The 19,902-nt window shown below is 46.0% G+C and overlaps 1 protein-coding gene across 1 annotated transcript in view; it reads left to right on the plus strand.

Moving 5' to 3' along the window:
• The window catches only part of EPS8L2 (EPS8 signaling adaptor L2), a 148,468-nt gene that overhangs the window by 75,955 nt on the left and 52,611 nt on the right, over window positions 1-19,902 (plus strand). Inside the window, exon 4 of the mRNA XM_075566817.1 lies at window positions 19,196-19,260. Coding sequence (XP_075422932.1) covers window positions 19,196-19,260 — 65 coding nt within the window. The remainder of the gene's footprint in view (window positions 1-19,195; window positions 19,261-19,902) is intronic.

Below are 19,902 nucleotides of genomic sequence, written 5' to 3' on the forward strand. Positions count from 1 at the left end.
ACACACACTACATGATGCAGCTATGGATGAGGGGAGAAGGGGGGAAGGCAGACGATCCGAGCAGGCAGCTCCCCGCCGCCCCCTGTACCCACCGTGCGCTAACCGCGACCGCCACTGCCCCGCTCCCCTCCCCCTGCGGCCATCCCGCTCGCCCCGCGCCGGGCGAGGGAGCGTCGGGAGGCAAAGGACTGCATTGCCCCCTCCCGAGGGAAGAAACACCACCAGCCCAACGGCGCCCCCCCCCCGGCTCAGGCGGGCAGATGCCAAAAGACAGAGGAGCGGGAAGCCGCACTCGCGCCCCCTCCCCTACACACACAAATCTAAGTGTAGGTGCCGGTGGCCGCACGGGACACGCCAGGGGGGCCGCATGGGGGACCGCACGGGACACGCCAGGGGGGCCGCATGGGGGACCGCACGGGACACGCCAGGGGGGCCGCATGGGGGACCGCACGGGACACGCCAGGGGGGCCGCACGGGACACGCCAGGGGGGCCGCATGAGGGACCGCACGGGACACGCGGGGGGGCTGCATGGGGGACCGCACGGGACACGCGGGGGGGCTGCATGGGGGACCGCACGGGACACGCGGGGGGGCTGCATGGGGGACCGCACGGGACACGCCAGGGGGGCCGAGGGGACTCATCATCATCAGCAGCACACACATCATCATCAGCAGCAGCACACACATCATCATCAGCAGCACACACATCATCATCAGCAGCACACACATCATCATCAGCAGCACACACATCATCATCATCAGCAGCACACACATCATCAGACATCGCGCACAGCACAGCGAGGGGACTCCCCATCATCAGCACACAGCACACCTCTGGCCCTGGCTCTGCAGCGTCCTGAATCTCCTCTGTCCACAGTTGCAGAGCAAGAAGAGTTGCAGCAGATCTGTGCTCATCAGCTAAAAGTCCTGGGCTAAGTGGCGCTGCCCCCCGGCCTGCGCTGCCCCCCGGTGCATGCCCGTGCCATGTCTCGGCTGCAGGACTGGTGCGAGTTAAAGGACCTGCCCTCTGAGGCTGGGCTGCTAGGGAGGGATGCTCACTCCGGGGTCTACCTGCTGGAGGGCACCAACCCCCGCGTCTGGCTCTCTGCCCCCTCCCTGCAGGGTGGTCACCCAAAATACCTGCTGCACCTCCCCAGCCACCGCTCACCGGCAGCACCCAGCGGCCAAGGGGAGGGGGGAGAGAGAGGCTGACCCAAAGCTGCCAGCCGGCCCTCTTCCCCTGCGTCAGACCAATCAGGGAGAGGAATTATTTATTTTAAAAAAATTTGAACATTTTGGCGCGAGCAGGGGAATTAATAGAGCCGCAGCACGGCTCGCCAGCGGCCTAAATCCACTCGCCACGGGCGTGTGGTTATTATTATTTGTCGAACGTATATATATATATATATATATATATATATATATATATATATATATATATATATATATATATATATATATATATATATATATATAAAGCCAGTGGGTATAGTATATCCGTATGTATCTGGCATGGCTCACTCATCAGTGACATCATAATGCACACAGCCTGGTGGCAGATATAGAGAGTCATATAGCTATATATTTTAGACAGAAAGCAAACAAAGAAAAAAAAAAAAAGAGTGTCAGTTGACATATAAATTACTATCTATAAATACATAAAGATAGTCTCTTTCCCCAATCCTAGTTCATCTGAAACACAATTGGTTAAGTGTGCAAAACATCTGAACTTGCGAAAGTCCATATTTATATCCAGCAAAATAGCGCTATCTGCTCCCAGAAAATATTTCTCTTGTCAATAGTCTTCAAACACACTGATATAGTGTCTCTATTTATAGGTGTTTAGAAGCAATCATGATCTTTTTATATCCTCACACAGTCGATTGGTGCTTCTATTGTGTAACATTTGTGATTTATTTATTTATGATTTTTTTTTTTACCAGGAAGTAATTCACTGAGAGTTACTGCTCGTTTTCAAGTATGTCCCGGGCACAGAGTTATAACAATACACGGTTACCATTGTAACAAAGAGTTCCCCACTTGCATATTTATCTTGCCAGTATTTAGAGGGTTAAACGTGCCGTCTCTCCGTTTGATCACGTGACCGGCAACGGGAGATACTCCTTCTCTGACCTGGCCTGTCCATCACTTTAGATTTAGGTAATAGACTATCTTTATTTATTTATTTATAGGTAGTAGCTGACGTCTGTGTAAAATGTATATAATGTCTAGTGATTGTGCAATTAAGTTAATTAATACTTAGGCTGACATTTGCATGAATGTTAATGCATATTATAGAAAGCTGGTATCAACGGTATTTATCTATGTGTTTTTAAATGATGTTAAGTTATATGCTCAATAACGGGTAATTAAGTTAAGTAAGTTAGGTTAAATTAAGTAAACGTATACTATTGTAGACTGAGGTTATAATATTGTTTTTGGCAGGTGTTACGAGTGCTCCAATACTCTTTTCTTTTCCTCTTTCACTCGTATGTTAAATATTGTCTAACAGAAGCACCGCCTTTATATTTTAAAGGTATATACTCCCATGTAGCGAAATCTTCATTTACTCCTAGTAATATTCCAGCTCATTATTACTCATTTTATTACCACTACATGGAGTTTCTTGTTGGTTCCAAAATAAATATTCCCCCACCACTAAAATAGCCCCGCTCTTCCCACTATTTACCTGACATGCACAACATCTAAAGCCCGAAATATAGTGGGCGCGCCTGCTCCTCCGTGCGCTCGCGGCACTTATAGTTGGCTGTGGTTAGCCAGCCATTGTATGCTAGGGCCGCGCGCGCGCACGGCAGTGAGCGTGAAGTCGGGCGATCGGGGGAAGACTCAGAAAACTATGTTTTCGCCCCGCTACCGCTCAGTCTGCAATGTATGTATGTGTGTGTGTGTGTGTGTACGTACGTACGTATGTGTGTGTTGTTCAAAGTGAGGCTCCCTGAAGTGTTTACCTGCCCCCTCTTTATTCTCACGGATAGGACACCTTGTAATGTCAGCAGTGTGCTATCCACAAGCCAAATCTCACTCTGAGGGAGGGTAACTTCTTGGAACTCAGCATTGCACATTGTACTGTCCTCGCAGACTTTATTAAAGTCTCACTCTTTGAAGTCAGTATCATTGTTTTGGCTCTTGAACCTGAATCCCCCTGAATCCTTCCAAGCCTGTCACTCACAGCAGCACGGACCGTACACACAAAAAGGTGTGCGTCACGTGCACGAGCGTTCGCACAGGCGCGCGCCCCCACTATGTTACGGGCCAAAGATAGGACTTCTGCTTCCTGTAACCCATTCTCACAGTGGTGGCCTCACACAAACTATGGACCAAATCTACCTATTGATGAGGGGGACACAGACTTTTGGGCCTGAAATTAATTCCTTTATCCCAGTGGACACCAATGGAGCAGAGTCATTAAAAGGACAGTTCGCATGTTTTTTATTTGGTCATAATTTCTCCTGCACACTGTACAATACAGGCTCTGTGTTCACCCTTCTCACTGTTTTTTTCCTTTTATATTAAATTAGCCCAACGCCTAAATTAATATGGCTGCTCAGCCTCTCTCCCTTGAAGACATTCGTAGACGTGAAAGAACCTTCTCTGAGAATATTAAAATAAGACGTTGTAGCCTGTCTGTATGTTTGTATGTTTGTCTTTATTTATATAGCGTCATTAATATACATAGCGCTTCACAGAAGTAATACATGTGACACAATCATATAAATAACAAATAATACAAATAACAGATCATGGGAATAAGTGCTTCAGACATAAAAAAAAATAACATTTAGGAAGAGGACTCCCTGCTAGAAAGTATAGAAAATACTGTAGCTCTGTGCTGGTTGGTGGAGTAGAGAAAGTTGGAATAAGCATAAGGAGTTGCTAGGACTCCAGCCATGGATTGGACCTTCGTGAGTGGTTGAGCAGGGGGAAGAGCGGGAAGGAAGCACGGTACCCATTAGGTTAAACAGGGAGTGGAGGGCTGTGGTGCGGGACTCATTTGGTTAAAACATGAGGATGAAGGCCTCACGGCGCTTCTGGTCAGTTGCAGAGTCAGCTGTATATTACGTGTGCGTCTGCGCACACACAAATATATATATATATACTATATACTGTATATATGCTGTGTGTATCATAATCATCATCTTTAGCCTATGTCTCCCCACTGTTGGATGAGGGCCTCCCCAATGATCTCCCAGGTATTGCGGTTGCAGTCTCTCTTCTCCACATTGCTCCAACAAATTTTCTGATTCCATCCTCCCATCTTACTTTTGTCGTCGTCTTGGTCTTTTAATCTCTTTTGGAATCCAATTGAGTACTATCTTTGTCCAGGATGATCATTTCTTCTTGCGATACGTCCGTCCCACTGCCATTTTAATTTGTTCACCCTTGTGAGGATGTCAGAGACTTCTTTTTGTTTTGAATCCATCCATTCTTTTTCCTGTTTCTTTCAGTTATATATACATAACTTGTGATCTACCGCTCACCCTGATATATGATGTATATGTCAATTAGGGTATAAATATAGTTTGCCTGCCGGTGCAAAGAGGATAGTGTTAACAGACAGGGACATACAGAGGAGGCACAGAATCCTCCTCAAAGATCCTCATTGGCTGCACACAAGGCTAGGAGTAAATGACACGGTTTTAATACCAAATATATAAATGTGGTTCAGTCAACCATTCGGTACAGGTAAGCAATCGCTCCCAACATTGTGAGAGGACGATTGCCACTTTAACGCCATATGGCAAAAATAACAAATCATTTATTAATATATAACTTGACAAACAACATAAAGCGCACGCTCTAAACTAACTTAAAACCAGTTGTGGGGAATGCACTACATCTGCTTTATCTATTGAATTGGATCAGAATTTACGTGTGGGTGCCCTGTGTTATATTAGAGCTGAGGGTTACCTGAGATTTGACACATATTTATTGTACACGTATACACTATGATTATACAACATGTGTAGATGCCCCGCTGTGTGAGCGACCAGGTGTGTGCAGCTTATATCTCCGTCTGATAGTCTGTGAGCAGCACGGTGTCCCAGATATTGTGTAAACTTCCCAATATAACTAGAGGGACACCTGAGTGTTTGGTTGCAATTAGAAGCCCACGCCATTGATATTGTGGTATCAACCTCACACCCTGACCTGCACACCATAGCTACCATCGTGAGTAGAGATTAACTCTACAGCAGTCATTTACCTGACCTTTACTAACCAGCTGTGTGCTGTATATACTCACCTATGATTTAGATGGTAACTGCTCCTGATTGCTACACTTGTGACTGTCCCCCGTTACATTTACATTTTAATTGGTTTTAAGTTAGTTTAGAGCGTGCGCTTTATGTTGTTTGTCAAGTTATATATTAATAAATGATTTGTTATTTTTGCCATATGGCGTTTTAGTGGCAATCGTCCTCTCACAATGTTGGGAGCGATTGCTTACCTGTACCGAATGGTTGACTGAACCACATTTATATATCTGGTATTTATACCTTGTAATTTACTCCTAGCCTTGTGTGCAGCCAATGAGGATCTTTGAGGAGGATTCTGTGCCTCCTCTGTATGTCTCCTTCTTTCAGTTATACCCAGCATACATCTCTCCATACTTCTTTGGGTTGTCTTAAGCTTCTTGACTGAAACGTTCCTCTTGAGGCACAGTGGAAGGTTCCCTTGAAATATTGTCTTGTTTCTTCCAAATGCGCTTCATCTCATCTTTATTCTATTGATTTCATTCAAAAGGTTCCCATCCATTGTTATTTTCCGGCCAAAGTTGACCTAGTCTTCGACTTCTAGTTCTATTCCAGTTATTTAAATCTTTGCAGACTTGACATTTGTTGAACGTCATTTTGGTTTTGCTGAGATTCATATGGAGGCCCACATTCTTACTTCCTTTGGCGAGTTGTCCAATTTGTTGCTGAAAGTCTTCTGGACTTGTAGCAAAAATAACAATGTCATCTGCAAATCGCAGGTGAGTCAAATATTCATCATTTGATTTTGATTCCTTTTTCTACCCAATCTCATTTCTTGAACAATTCTTCAAGTGTTGCAGTGAAAAGCTTTGGGGACATGGGGTCTCCCTGCCGCACTCCATTGCTGGTCCTTCTCTTGCATGTATCTTCATGTGATCTAATTGTCGATGTGGCATTCTCGTAAATGTTCTTTATAATATCAATGTACACTTCTTCAACATTTTGTCTTCTTAATGCATCTAGGACTGCTGAGGCGTAGATAGAATCAAATGCTTTTTTTGTAATCTCTGAATCCTAAACTGAGTGGCAAATCGAATTCATTACTTTGGAAAATCTTTGGGAAATCACTTCTTGTAGTTCATTGTGTTGTATCCACTACGAAATCCCGCTTGTTCTCTAGGCTGGGCAAAGTCCAGTGCCTGTTGTAGCCGATTAGTGAGCATCTTCTTCATAAAAATCTTGTAAGTTATTGTTACGCCGGTGCTGCCCGCAGACCAGACTCGTCCCTTATACTGAGGTGGGGACATATATGTGCACGCACCCGCAGCAGAAGGAGCGTGTCCGGAGTGTGGTGATTTGGCGTTGCCAGGCCAGGTGTGAATAGGTGTAGCAATACTTGCCGGTACCGGTACAGAAGAGACGAAGTCGTTGCCGTTACCCAAGGTCAGGGACAGAGAGATCCGGAAGGTCGAGGTCCAAGCTGTAGTCGAGGGATGAGAGAAGCTGCAAGGTCAAGTGGGAGCTGGGGTCCAGAGCCAGAGAGGAACGTCCGCCAAGCCGGGTCGCAACCTGAATAACGAAGAGCAAAGGGAGAGCCAGAATAGACGTCCGTAAGCAGAGACAATCTGTGAGAGGTAAGACAGGTACTATATACTGTGGCTGACCAATGGGGAGCGGGGGCAGTCCTGGAGGAACACAAGGAGTTGTGATTGATTGGTTCCTATATCAGGCAACCAGGTGGGGAGCTTTAGGGTTGAGTAGCAGCCTGTGTGAAAGTTGGGGGCGTGGTTTCACTGCTAGTGCAGTGAATAAATTATCTTCACCTGGCGCGCGCTCTGTAATGTCGGAGAGCGCGCGCCCAGGACAAATGGCAGCCGCCTGGGTGCGGGGTGCCTGCGGGGCAGTGGTGGCCCGTCGGGGAAGACGGGGAAGCCCCAGATCCACTGGAATCTGGTGAGACCGGCGGTGAGGACGTCCCACGGCAGCGGAAGCCGTAGGAGGTAAGGGGGTTCACGCTGCGACTGCCGTGACCCCCGAATCCTCACAGTACCCCCCCCCTTCAGGGTCGGCCTCAGGACGATCCTCCCACGGTTTGGATGGGAACTTCTTACGGAAGCGTTTGAGAAGTCCTGGTGCGTGAATGTCTTTAAGAGGTACCCAAGACCTTTCTTTGGGTCCAAAGCCCTTCCAATGGACCAAAATTGGACCTTACCCCTCGTGAGACGGGAATCTATTATAGCTTGGACCTTGTACTCTTCGTTGCCCTGTATGATCACTGGATCTGGTTTAAGAGTGTGGTCCGGAAAGAGGGGACTGGAGATGAACGGTTTAAGAAGAAATGTGTGAAAAACATTAGGAATTCTCATGCTTTGAGGTAATTGAAGACGGAAGACCTGCTCCATGATAGGAAATGGGCCCAGAAACCTAGGTGCCAATTTAGGGGACAGGGTTTTGAGGTGGATATTTCTTGTAGACAACCAAACCTTATCCCCTGGCTTGTAACTGGGTGCAGGTCGGCGACGACGGTCAGCCTGGAGTTTCGAAGTCGGGGAGGACTTTTGAAGTGCCGATTGTATCCTGGACCAAGAGTCCTGTAATAGTGTGATGTGTTCATCCATGGCTGGTACTCCAGCGGAGATATTGGAAATGGGCAGGCGAGCTGGATGGAATCCGTAATTAATAAAGAACGGCGTCTCACGAGTGGATTCATTCCTGGAGGAATTAAAGGCATACTAAGCCCAGGGAAGTAATTCCGACTAGTCGTCCTGCGAGTCAGAGACGAAACACCTCAAGTACTTCTCGAGAGATTGATTAACCCTCTCAGTCTGCCCATTAGATTGAGGGTGATATCCTGAAGAAAAAGAAGAAGAAATGCCCAGGCTTCTGGTGACGGTCCTCCAGAATCTGGAAACAAATTGAGAACCTCTGTCCAAGACGATAGATGTGGGAATGCCACGGATCCGGAAAATTTCTCTGGAGAAAATATCGACTAGGGCGGGTTAAGAGGGTAAACCTTTGAGAGGAACAAAATGTGCCATCTTGGAAAAACCGTCCACCACTACTAGAATGGTGTTCATGCCATTCGACCTAGGCAATTCGACAATAAAGTCCATGGATATGTGGTACCAAGGGCGCTCCGGAATGGGTAAAGGCATAAGAAGACCATGGGGTTTTTGACGAGGTATCTTATTGCGTGCACATACCGGACAGGCCCGAGTAAATTCAAGGATGGTTTTGGCCATATTGGGCCACCAGTAGGTGCGACGGATGAGGTCCAAAGATTTTTTTTAATCCCGGATGTCCTGCTGAACGGACCGAGGATGGTGGAAAAATTGCGAATAAATTTCCGGTAATAGTTGGAAAAGCCTAGAAACCGCTGAATGGAATGAATGAGCGCGCGCCTAGGACGAATGGCAGCCGCCTGGGTGCGGGGTGCCTGCGGGGAAGCGGTGGCCCGTCGGGGACGACGGGGAAACCCCAGATCCATGGGAACCTGGTGGGACTGGCGGCAAGGACGTCCCATGGCAGCGGAAGCCGTAGGAGGTAAGGGAATCCTCACAGTTATTGATTGGTCTGTAGCTCTTGAGGTCTTCTTTGTCTCCTTTCTTGTGGATATGGATAACTATGGCATTGCTCTGGAATTCTCCTATTCTTCAAAGAAGCATGGAAAGAGTTCCGCAAGGATTTTTTCTACTTCTCCCCCAGGTTCTTTCAAGTAATTCCATCTTCCCTGGGAGCCTTTCCATTCTTCCTGGATTTTACTGTTTTTTGCCACTTCATCTGGAAGGACTCATGGTACATAATTGGTGGTTTCTTCTCACGTGTCTTTTTTATGATAAGGGCACAGTCTTTTATTGTTGATCCACCGTCTTGTTTCAGTGCAATGATTTGCTCCTTGCCAATCATAAGTCGCTGCTTGGTCTTCTTTAAGGTTTTGCTATCTTCAGTAGTCTTCTTCACCAGATCACAGTTACATTCTCTTACATCTTCAGTTATACATTTGTGGATTGTCTTGCACAGCTCTGCATATTCAATTTTTATTCTTGCGTCTTGGGATTGCTTCATTTCTTGTCGTCTCCTCATTAATTGTTTTGTCTCATCAGACATTTTGTTATCCTGTTTTTTGTTAGCGATTCCTCCAGTTTTTTTTTGGCGCTTTCAACTTCAATCCCCATAAGTTCTTCATAATCGTTTGTTAAAGTGTCCCGACGCATTTTGAGGAAGCCGGAACGAGTTTCCCATTCTAGTTGACATTTTCTGCTGTTATTCTGGAGATTGTTGATGTTGATTGTTTTTGTCTTCAGTTTTCTTCTTTCCAACTTTGGTTCCCGGCAGATTACATCTGAATGCAATCGGTGATCACTCCTTGTGTCAGAACGGATAAGGACAGTACGGTTTTTAATCACGTGTTTCTTGTTACTTAGGATATACTGGTAGTCAATTTCATTCTTGACTCCTTTGGGTCCATTCCATCCATTTTCTATTTGGATTCCTTTTGAACAATGAATTCATGATGTATACGTTTTCACATTCTGCAAATCCTACCAATCTGTCCCCAGGTTCATTCCTGGTACCGCAAGTCAGAAGAAAGTGGTTGAGAGTTTCCTGCTTCTTGCTGATCATAGAGTTTCCCGCTGCTCCAATCCTCTCCCGTGATCCACCGGGACAAAAACAGACACACAAAAAAAGGAGTGTATTTAATCACGCCTTGATAAAGTGTATTTTCATACACGAAACGCGTAGGAGCTGCTCTCCTTCATTTTTATGGATTAATAAAGGACATTTTTTCAGCTCATTTCTTGGTGACCCACTCATTGGCTGTGCGCCAGTTTCTTCTTCTACACTGCATCAGTTACTTCCCTTGGCTGCACGCGACTTGGGACATTTGTGATATGGACAGTATGTGAGTATTATTGAATCTATACTGTTTCATGCTATGCTGTGAGTCCAGGGACCATCCCCATAACAAACACATAGGGGCTTTACCAAAGTAGCCCCATCTTCAGGGAACTATTGGCCCCCACAGAGGACTTTACATCTTTATTTATCTCACTAGTCCTCATCCTTCATGTCCATATCATTATATATATGAACAGATCCAGCGCTGGAGCGCATTAATCACTACTTACCTACAAAAAAAAAAAGGAGCGCAGACAAAAGCCTCTATAAGATACATTTTCCTTTATCACATTTAATGTAGTACACATCACAAAAACGGTACATGTTAAAATTGCACTGTGGGCATCGCTGACATCTTTCCCCCGTACCACATGTTGGTTGAAATTGCGTCACCCCCAGATCTCTTCCTATGTCTGCTCTCTGTGCTCCGATCTCACTGGAGCACCAGACGGCCACCTTGTCCAAACTACAAGTCCCAGGGTGCCCCGCGGGTCATGTGAATCTCGTGAGAGCTGCCGCTTAGCTAGAGCTGCACTCCCACGGATACACAGTGAACGGGGATAGAATCACAGTATCCTGATTTCTACCAACAAGTGGTACGAGGGAAAGATGTCAGCGATGCCCACAGTGCAATTTTAACATGTACGTTTTTGATGTACAGTACTACATTAAATGGGATAAAGGAATATTTATCTGATAGAGGCTTTTCTCTGCACCCCCTTTTTTTTTGTATATTCATTCCCGTTAGCGTAACCATACTTACCAACTGATGCTTCATCTTTCTGATGGGCACCAGTCTTTGCATTGAAATCTCCCATAACGATCTTGAGGTGACAATTTCCTTTGTTATTAAGTTGGTTGATTTCACCTTAGATGTCTTCCACTTCATTCTCTGGGTTACTTGATATTGGGGCTTACACTTGATTATTTGAAGCCTGTATCTCTGTCAACTGAATGATGATTCTGGCTGTTCTGATGCACTTTCATACTCCACCATGTTGTTTCCCCATCTCTTGTTAACGATGAAGCCTATTCCACTGATTGTTCCATTATCTGTACCTCTGTGATAGAATAGGTGTACACTTATGTGGTCAATGAGGCCTTCATCTTTTCTTCTAACTTTACCAAGGCCGACAATATCCCATTGAATCTTTTCACATTCGTCTTCCTGTTCTCGCAGTGCTGCTTCACTGGAGAGAGTCCGGCAGTGGTAGGTAGCCCGGTTTAAGTCTGAATGACAGCTTTTGTTTAACCTTCGGGGATTCTTAGCACTCTGTGTGTGTTCATGGCTTCTTTCTGAGCTCTGTTAAGAGAAATTGCAGCCTCCGGAGAAATAGGGCCATTGCTTTTCGGTATGTCTCATATTTGGGGAATGAGGTAATACTTGCCATGCCCGTCTCATTTGCATGGGTACCTTTCCCAGTTTAGTCATATCTCTCATTGTATTGTATGGTCTGTGCATCAGTGTGCATGTATGGTCAGTGTGTTAATGTGTGTGTGTGGTCTGTGTATCAGTGTGTTAGTGCGCATGTGTGTTAATGTGTGTGTGTGTGTGTGTGTGTGTGTGTGTGTGAATGGTCTGTGTATCAGTGTGTTAGTGTGCATGTATGGTCAGTGTGTTAATGTGTGTGTATGGTCTGTGTATCAGTGTGTTAGTGTGCATGTATGGTCTGTGTATCAGTGTGTTAGTGTGCATGTATGGTCAGTGTGTTAATGTGTGTGTGTGTGTGGTCTGTGTATCAGTGTGTTAGTGTGCATGTATGGTCAGTGTGTTAATGTGTGTGTATGGTCTGTGTATCAGTGTGTTAGTGTGCATGTATGGTCTGTGTATCAGTGTGTTAGTGTGCATGTATGGTCAGTGTGTTAATGTGTGTGTATGGTCTGTGTATCAGTGTGTTAGTGTGCATGTATGGTCGGTTTGTGTATCAGTGCGTTAGTGTGTGTGTGTGTGTGTTCGGTCTGTCTATCCGTGTGTTAGTGCAAGAAAAACGGCGGTGCATCTGCTGCTGCTGAAGATAGATTTGAAACCACAAACTGCAAACTGCAAAAACTAGGTGCAAAAATTTATTTAGGGCATAATAAAAACAGCCAAAAGGACACTCTAACGTGTTTCACGTGGTATCCCACGTGTGTGTTAGTATGTGTCAGTATGTGTACCACTGTTAGGCTGCGTCCATAGTGCAGGAGAAGTGCGAGCGATGTCTCTTGTGGCGAAATCAAACACTAGGACGCCAATGTCCATGTGTATAGTGAGCAAGCGCGACGGGGCGAACGGTGCTTCGCGCGACAACCGTGCTTGAATTTGGCGTGCGACATGCGCCCTCCGACACGTCTCCCCGTCGCCTCTGACTGCAGGACAGAAATCTCTCCTGCTGTAGGCGAGCGTGACGCCCCACGAACGGTCGCGCACACGCACGCATTCACTATGGACGAGGTTTAGTGTGTGTGTGTGTGTGTGTGTATGGTCTGTCTGTAAATCATTGTTTGTGTGTGTATGGTCTGTCTGTGTATCACTGTGTTAGTGTACGTGTATACAGTCTGTCTGTGTATCAGTGTGTGTACGGCCTGTCTGTCTATTAATGTGTGTACGGTTTATCTGTGTGTTAGTGTGTGAACGGTCTGTCTGTGTATCAGTGTGTTAGTGTCTATACGTTGGGTGTGCTAGTGTGTACTGTCTGTCTATCTTTCGACGTGTTAGTGTATGCGTGTGTGTGTGTGTGTGCTGTCTGTTCGTGTATCAGTGTGTTAGTGTGTGTGTACAGTCTGTGTATCATTATGTTAGTGTGTATGTAATATCAGTCTGTGTATCAGTGTGTGTACAGCCTGTGTATCAGTGTGTGTACAGCCTGTGTCTCACGACGTTAATGAAACAAGCCGCGTGTCTGTGATATTATGTTGAGTGGAGAGAGGAGGAGGAGGGGGAGGAGGTGAGAGCAGACTCTCAGATCAGTCACATAGGTATGGGTTTACCTAACAATAGAGGATGGATTATCTGCACTGCCCACTGATTATCGGATTACCTCTCTCATCTCCCTGGGAGGCAGATATAACCCATTCAGTGCCCGGGACATTCTGAGTGCTACAGAGATATCATCCCCCTTATCTGCGAGATTGGCATTATAATAAAAAAAAATGAATCATTTTTAATAGTGAGACTATTTAAGGGATCAGTCCCTCCTACTACCAAAGTGTACTAATGGCAGTGACATGCTATAGGGTCACATCTGGGAGATTCAAGCCCTTTTGTTTACCCAAATCTGATTTCTACAAATATTTGAAATAATGTTTACATTTAGTTTGTAAACATGGCGAGCTAAGACTTGGGGTGAGTTTGATTTCCTCTGGCTGCGCCCTTTTGTCTGATATCGCTTGTGTGTTCAACAAGAGTTTGCAGAGGCAAACCCCATCTCTCTTCCACTCCCCTTAATCTTTATTCTATGATAAGAACGGGTTGGGATAAGGGTAATAAAAAAAAGGATGGCAAACAATCACCCAAAGGCCCTGAAGAGATGCAATTTGTAATTCATCTCCAGCTAAACAAAAGCAGGCCAATCTTTGCTTTTAGCACAGTTACATTTGTGTAGGGAAGCCAACTAGACTGTTCAATTATGGTCTTCTTTTTGTCTGGCTTTATTAGGATTGCACCTTTATATGACACCCACGGAAAATCTTGCTTCTTTAAAAGCGAGTATAATATGCTAAGTACAGTGTGCTGGTTTCATCCCCTTATCTAACTCAAACATTTATCTTCGACACACATTCCTGTTGTGAAAAGGACCATTTGCGTCTAACCCTTAAACTGATGAAGATGTCATGATTGCATGAAGCATTGCAGAATGTACTCAGTCTCGCTGTATAGGACAGCTCTTGCATTTTCAGGGTGGGATTCACACTCCATAGTCCATTGATGTGTAAGAGGATGATCCTGACTTTTAATAGGATGATCCCATTAATGTCTATGGGACAAAAGTTGTGTGTCCTATTACAGCCAATGGGGCAATGTATGAGTCTAAGGCTAGGTCCCCGGTGCCTGCTGCAGCGCGCGCTGCAGAGACAAAAAACGCCCCTCAATGGGGCCGGGCCCGCTTGCTGCCTCGGCGGCCGCTTTGGGCGAACTGATTTTTCTGAAGGCAGTAGAACTGGTGACGGAGCGCTGGCCACGCTCCCCGGCGGTTCAGCCAATGAGGGCGTACCTACCGGGTGATGTCATAGCTGCGCCCCCGCTAAGCCCCCCCTCAATCTTTCCCCCTGCCCCTCTGCACAGACCGGGGATCACAGCTGCAGACGCCGCCAGCATGGCAGGCCGGTGTGCAGCACCGGGGCCGGAGCCATAGAGGGTTGAGCCGAGCCGCACTGACGCTCGCCTGCTGAAATCTGCACGATTTCATGCCCATTCAGGCGAGCCAGCGGGCGCGATCGAAGGCGGGGGGGAGACTGAGGGAGGCGGGGCAGTGACGTCGCTGGGCCAATCGCCCGTGACGCACGGTGCCGTGACGTTGACGCAGCTCCATGCTGATTGGATGTTTTCAGCCGACAGCGTGCTGAAAAACAGCTTGGCCGTCGGATGAAAATTCCAAAGCCTCAGCACGCCTGCGGACGCTCGCGTGAGCCCCCTCTCAAGGCATCCTCATTGAGGATGTGTAAGGAATCCGCTCCACGGTTTACTGGTTACCTTACCTTGCAGACCGGTGCAGTTCTGGAACAGCTTTCCTGAGGTTTGCTGCAGCCTGGATTCACTCAAAGCAATACACACTCCCTCTGGTATCTACTGCAGCTGTGCAGCCTTTTCATTGCAAACTATACTTGCATTCACTCATTAGGGGCAGGACCTCCACACCCCCGCCGGGGATTGGCCCGCTGGCCTTTAAGTATTGCTTGCCCATAATGCTCCTGGCCGAGCATAGTCCTTACTGGATGTCAACTGTTTTGCCACAAGCTCTCGCTTGTTCCCCTTTGCTGATACCAGGTCACGCCCTGCGTCTTTCAGCTTCCTTCAAGCCGTTTGTTCTCCAATGCTGATTCCAGGTTACGTCCTGCATCCTTCAGCTCCCTTCAAGCCGCTTGTTCCCCTGTGCTGAAGCAGAGATTCGTTCCTGCGTCCTTCAGCCTCCTGGATTCCTGCACTAAGTAGTGGTTTCGTCCCTGCGTTCTGCAGTCTCCTGGATTCCTGCACTGTAGCGGAGGTTTCCCTGTATCTACAGCTTCCTGGTTCCTGGGGCCTACTCTTTCCCTAATATAGAGAGGCCGTGTCCTGGTTCCTGCGCTGTAACAGTGGATTCCCTTGCCCGCTCAGGACTTTTGCGCTGTAGCACTGGTGCACCCGTGCAGCAAGACGGTGTGCTATTCTGGTCTGCCTACCATCTCCTGTGACCAGCACCATGGGCCATGGTCGTCGCTCGCGCAAAGGCCAACCCCGCGCTCCTAAGCTGAAGCGGTTTTCTCCTATCTCCTTATTGCCGAACTCCTGCATGGACAATGTTTATCCTGACGTCTCCTGCTCTGACCCTGGCTTGTACAACGACGACGCTGTCTTCTCCAATCCTGATCCTGCGACATATGACTACGGATTGCGCAGTTCGTCACTGGGTCACATTGTAAATGAGGCCGATGTTTCTTAAATGAATGCACTAGAAAAGCACCAGCTTTGCTGTACGTGGTGAAAAGAACTAGTCTAAAGTCATTAGATGGCTTGGCTGATTTAACTGAAATACGTTGTATAGCTGTATCTAGGGCCCCATCGACATTGTCAAACTTTCCTTCATGGACAAGGCTTGATTGTCAATTCAGGACCCCCTAACTGTGTTGTCGACCCTGCTAAATTGGCAGTATGGTAGAGCTTCAATCAAAGTAGGGGGGTGAAAGGACTTTGTCCTCCAGAACGTATTACGATTGCTTTCTTTATGATAGGTGTTACTGACAAACCTGTTAGATCTGATAGTTACCGTTAATGACCTCACGTGACCAGCTGGCAGTAAAATAAATACGCGTGGGCTGTGGATTGAGATTAGTCCCCAATTAAAAAAATGTTCTGGACCCTGCCACAAAAGATAATGGTCATCAATATAGCAAAACCACCCTGCAATATATGTTATGGGGGCAGTGATACACACATTTTTCATATTTAACCATATAGATATTTGCGTAAGATGACGCTAAACTACTGCCCATTGCAGTATGTGTCACCTGAAGAAAAAACTCTTTCAAACTCATTTTTGTGCAGGATTGCATGTAGCAAAAGCATGAGAAACAAGAGGGGGGGGGGTCACTTTGTTGGCATATAGACTTCCTACATTAAGGGTTGCCAAATAAGTGTCATCTGGTACAGGACCAATATTGTCCAACATTTCCAGCAAATGATTGGTATCTTTGATAGAACACTTGGACAACCGGACTGGTTCTTATAAAAAAAATCAATTAATAAAAATGTTGAGATACATAGCCAGAAATTGGCATAGAGTTTGTAGCGGCAATAGTAGCTCTACCTGGTGGATGGTCAGACTTGTGTGAATTATAGGTAACGCATACAGTACAGGCATACCCCGCATTAACGTACGCAATGGGACCGGAGCATTTATGTAAAGTGAAAATGTACTTAAAGTGAAGCACTACCTTTTTCCCACTTATCGATGCATGTACTGTATTGCAATCGTTATATACGTGCATAACTGATGTAAATAACGCATTTGTAACAGGCTCTATAGTCTCCCCGCTTGCGCACTGCTTCGGTACAGGTAGGGAACCAGTATTGCTGTTCAGGACGTGCTGACAGGCGCATGCGTGAGCTGCCATTTTCCTATTGAGCGATATGTACTTACTCGCGAGTGTACTTAAAGTGAGTGTCCTTAAACCGGGGTATGCCTGTATGTATGATTGGGCGGCTAAAACGTTCATGAATTATTAACTCTGCTGTTAAAATCCAACCACTGCTTAGTCCTAATTGTACGATAGACAGAATTTTCTTGGCATACACTGTTGTGGGGTTGGGATTTAAAGGTAGGTAATATTCACTATTGATTTTAAATGTTATCTGTATAATTAAAGTAATCCATTACCACAACAGAGCCACCCTTATCTGCTGGCCTTATAATTATTGTCCTATTTTGTGATATAGATATACCTGCCTGGTGTTCAGCATAAACACACTTGCAGCGTACATTGGATCCATGCCCTTGACATCTTTGTCAATACTTACCAACATCCGCTCTCACCAAACACATGTACTGTACACGGTCACCGCAGCATTTCTGGTTGCTGGAATATCACATCTAATAAATACTGTTCATAACTGTCAATGTATCATCTGAATCTCTCTTTAGTCGTGACAAAGGTTTCATTGGGTGACCGAAACGTTTGTTGTTTTTGTTCATGGCGTTTTTGTGTGGCTGTGACCCTTTTCATGCATTCTGTGCTAATTTACCCCATGTTAATGTAATCATAAGGATTGCACAGCAGGTTTATAAAGCAGCAATATCAACCTTTTCCCCCCTCTTACATAAATCTGTAAAAATCCTGATTGTGTGCCTAACGTAATGGCCGCCTTCTGACTTTGTGCTGCAGTCTGTGAAATGCTGCAGCGGAAATGTAACACTATATCACTAAGTATAACACTTTCGTGTTACAGCTTTCAGAGCAATAGACAGTCTGCTGTTGGGAAGACAGCAACAGATCTGTTTCTGATACTTTGTTGCCAAAGGGCCAAACTCAAAAAGGTGTGTGTCAGAGCCTGTCTCAAAAGAAGAAGTGGATGTGACTTTCTAAATAGTTGCTGTTGCAACCAAAGGATGATCAGTACATAAAAACAAAATGATTTAAAATAGCATTAGGAGTTTAAAAAAAATGCAGACAGTATTATTGTCTAATGCTACAGAACTGATTTATTAAAAACAATTTAAAAAAAAACATAGAATTGTTCTCGTTTTGCTGCTTTAAATCTTTCGGTTTAACCCCACCTGGTGGACAAGAGGAGGAACTGCTATACTGTAATATTCTAATAGCAGAGTGGCAGATAAATGGATACATACAAGCTATACACCGTTACTGATAAACATAATGCTTTATATGACCAGGCTTAGTATCTCTACACTCCCAGCCTCACACAGAAAGAAAAATGTGGAAAATTAAAGAAATGACATAGAAATAAAATTAGAAAGTCGACTTGTATTGGATTACCCTTTTACACACATCAGCCACCCCATAGACTTCAATAAGATCTGAGTATATACAGACACATAAATATACACACTTCTTATTGTATTATAATCCCCTGTGATGTATTCTCTCTGTTGTAAAGCCCCGAGTACACTGTGGGCGCTATATAAAGATATACGTACACAAGTACACCCATACATACACACAAACTCATTCAAACACACGGACACATATGCATACACACAAACACATTCACACGCACATGTATACACAGGTATGGATACACACACACACACACACACAGACACTCACACACAGAGACACCTACAGACACACATACAGACACAAATACACAGGTAGAACAAGAGCATGCTGACCCAATATTTAGACCTGCTGGGTCTCTGGCAGTGAAGCAGTTAACTCCTATATGTCCCTAAGCCATACATGTGATGGGAGCACACGCCAGCTCTCTCCTCCACACGCCATCTGTGGAGCAGCCATGCCTACTTGTTATTATTGGAAAAGTTATTTGTTTGATGTGTTCATTGTTCCCTCCACGTGTCAGAGAAAGGAACACATCGTGTACGGACATATATACAACCTGCTTATTCCCAGAGGGGGCCAGAGATATGTTAGAGGCTCTGCCACTGTACCGGTTAAATAAGGCGCTTTACAACTCTATCAGTGTCCCATGTCCCCTCTGTCCCTTTCCTGGCAAACCCTGAAGAAGGTAGAGCTGTCACTAGAGACAGCGGGACTCTCCTGTGCCCGAGACACCCAACTCTTCAGCACCGAAACTCATTGCATGTGGTCACTGTGCTTTATGCTACATTTATTAATACACAATAGGAAAGAATGCGTTGTTATTATGAGTGTTATTAATATGAATATTACGTGCGTTCTGGCTGTTTACCTTCTATTTCCTTGTCTTACAGAACAGAGGAAGAAATATTCCAACTCAAATGTCATCATGCATGAAACATCGCGGTATCATGTTGAGGTAGGTGGGCATGTCACATCACCGTGTCACATTGAGGTAGGTGGGCATGTCACATCACCGTGTCACAGTGAGGTAGGTGGGCATGTCACATCACAGTGTCACAGGGAGGTAGGTGGGCATGTCACATATCGGTGTCGCAGTGAGGTAGGTGGGCATGTCACATATCAGTGTCACAGTGAGGTAGGTGGGCATGTCACATATCAGTATCACAGTGAGGTAGGTGTGCAGGGGACAGCTCGGTGTCATAGGGAGGTAGGTGTGCAAGGGACATAGTGTCACAATGAGGTATGAGTGCAGGGGACATCTCAGTGCCACAGTGAGGTAGGAGTGCGGGGACATCTCAGTGCCACAGTGAGGTAGGAGTGCAGGGGACATATCAGTGTCACAGTGAGGTAGGAGTGTGGGGACATCTCAGTGTCACAGTGAGGTAGCAGTGCAGGGGATATCTCAGTGCCACAGTGAGGTAGGAGTGCGGGGGACATCTCAGTGTCACAGTGAGGTAGGAGTGCAGGGGACATCTCAGTGCCACAGTGAGGTAGGCGTGCGGGGGACATCTCAGTGCCACAGTGAGGTAGGAGTGCGGGGACATCTCAGTGCCACAGTGAGGTAGGAGTGCAGGGGACCTCAGTGCCACAGTGAGGT

Source organism: Ascaphus truei, chromosome 12 (assembly GCF_040206685.1).
Source record: "Ascaphus truei isolate aAscTru1 chromosome 12, aAscTru1.hap1, whole genome shotgun sequence".
Classification (NCBI taxonomy): Eukaryota; Metazoa; Chordata; class Amphibia; order Anura; family Ascaphidae; genus Ascaphus; species Ascaphus truei.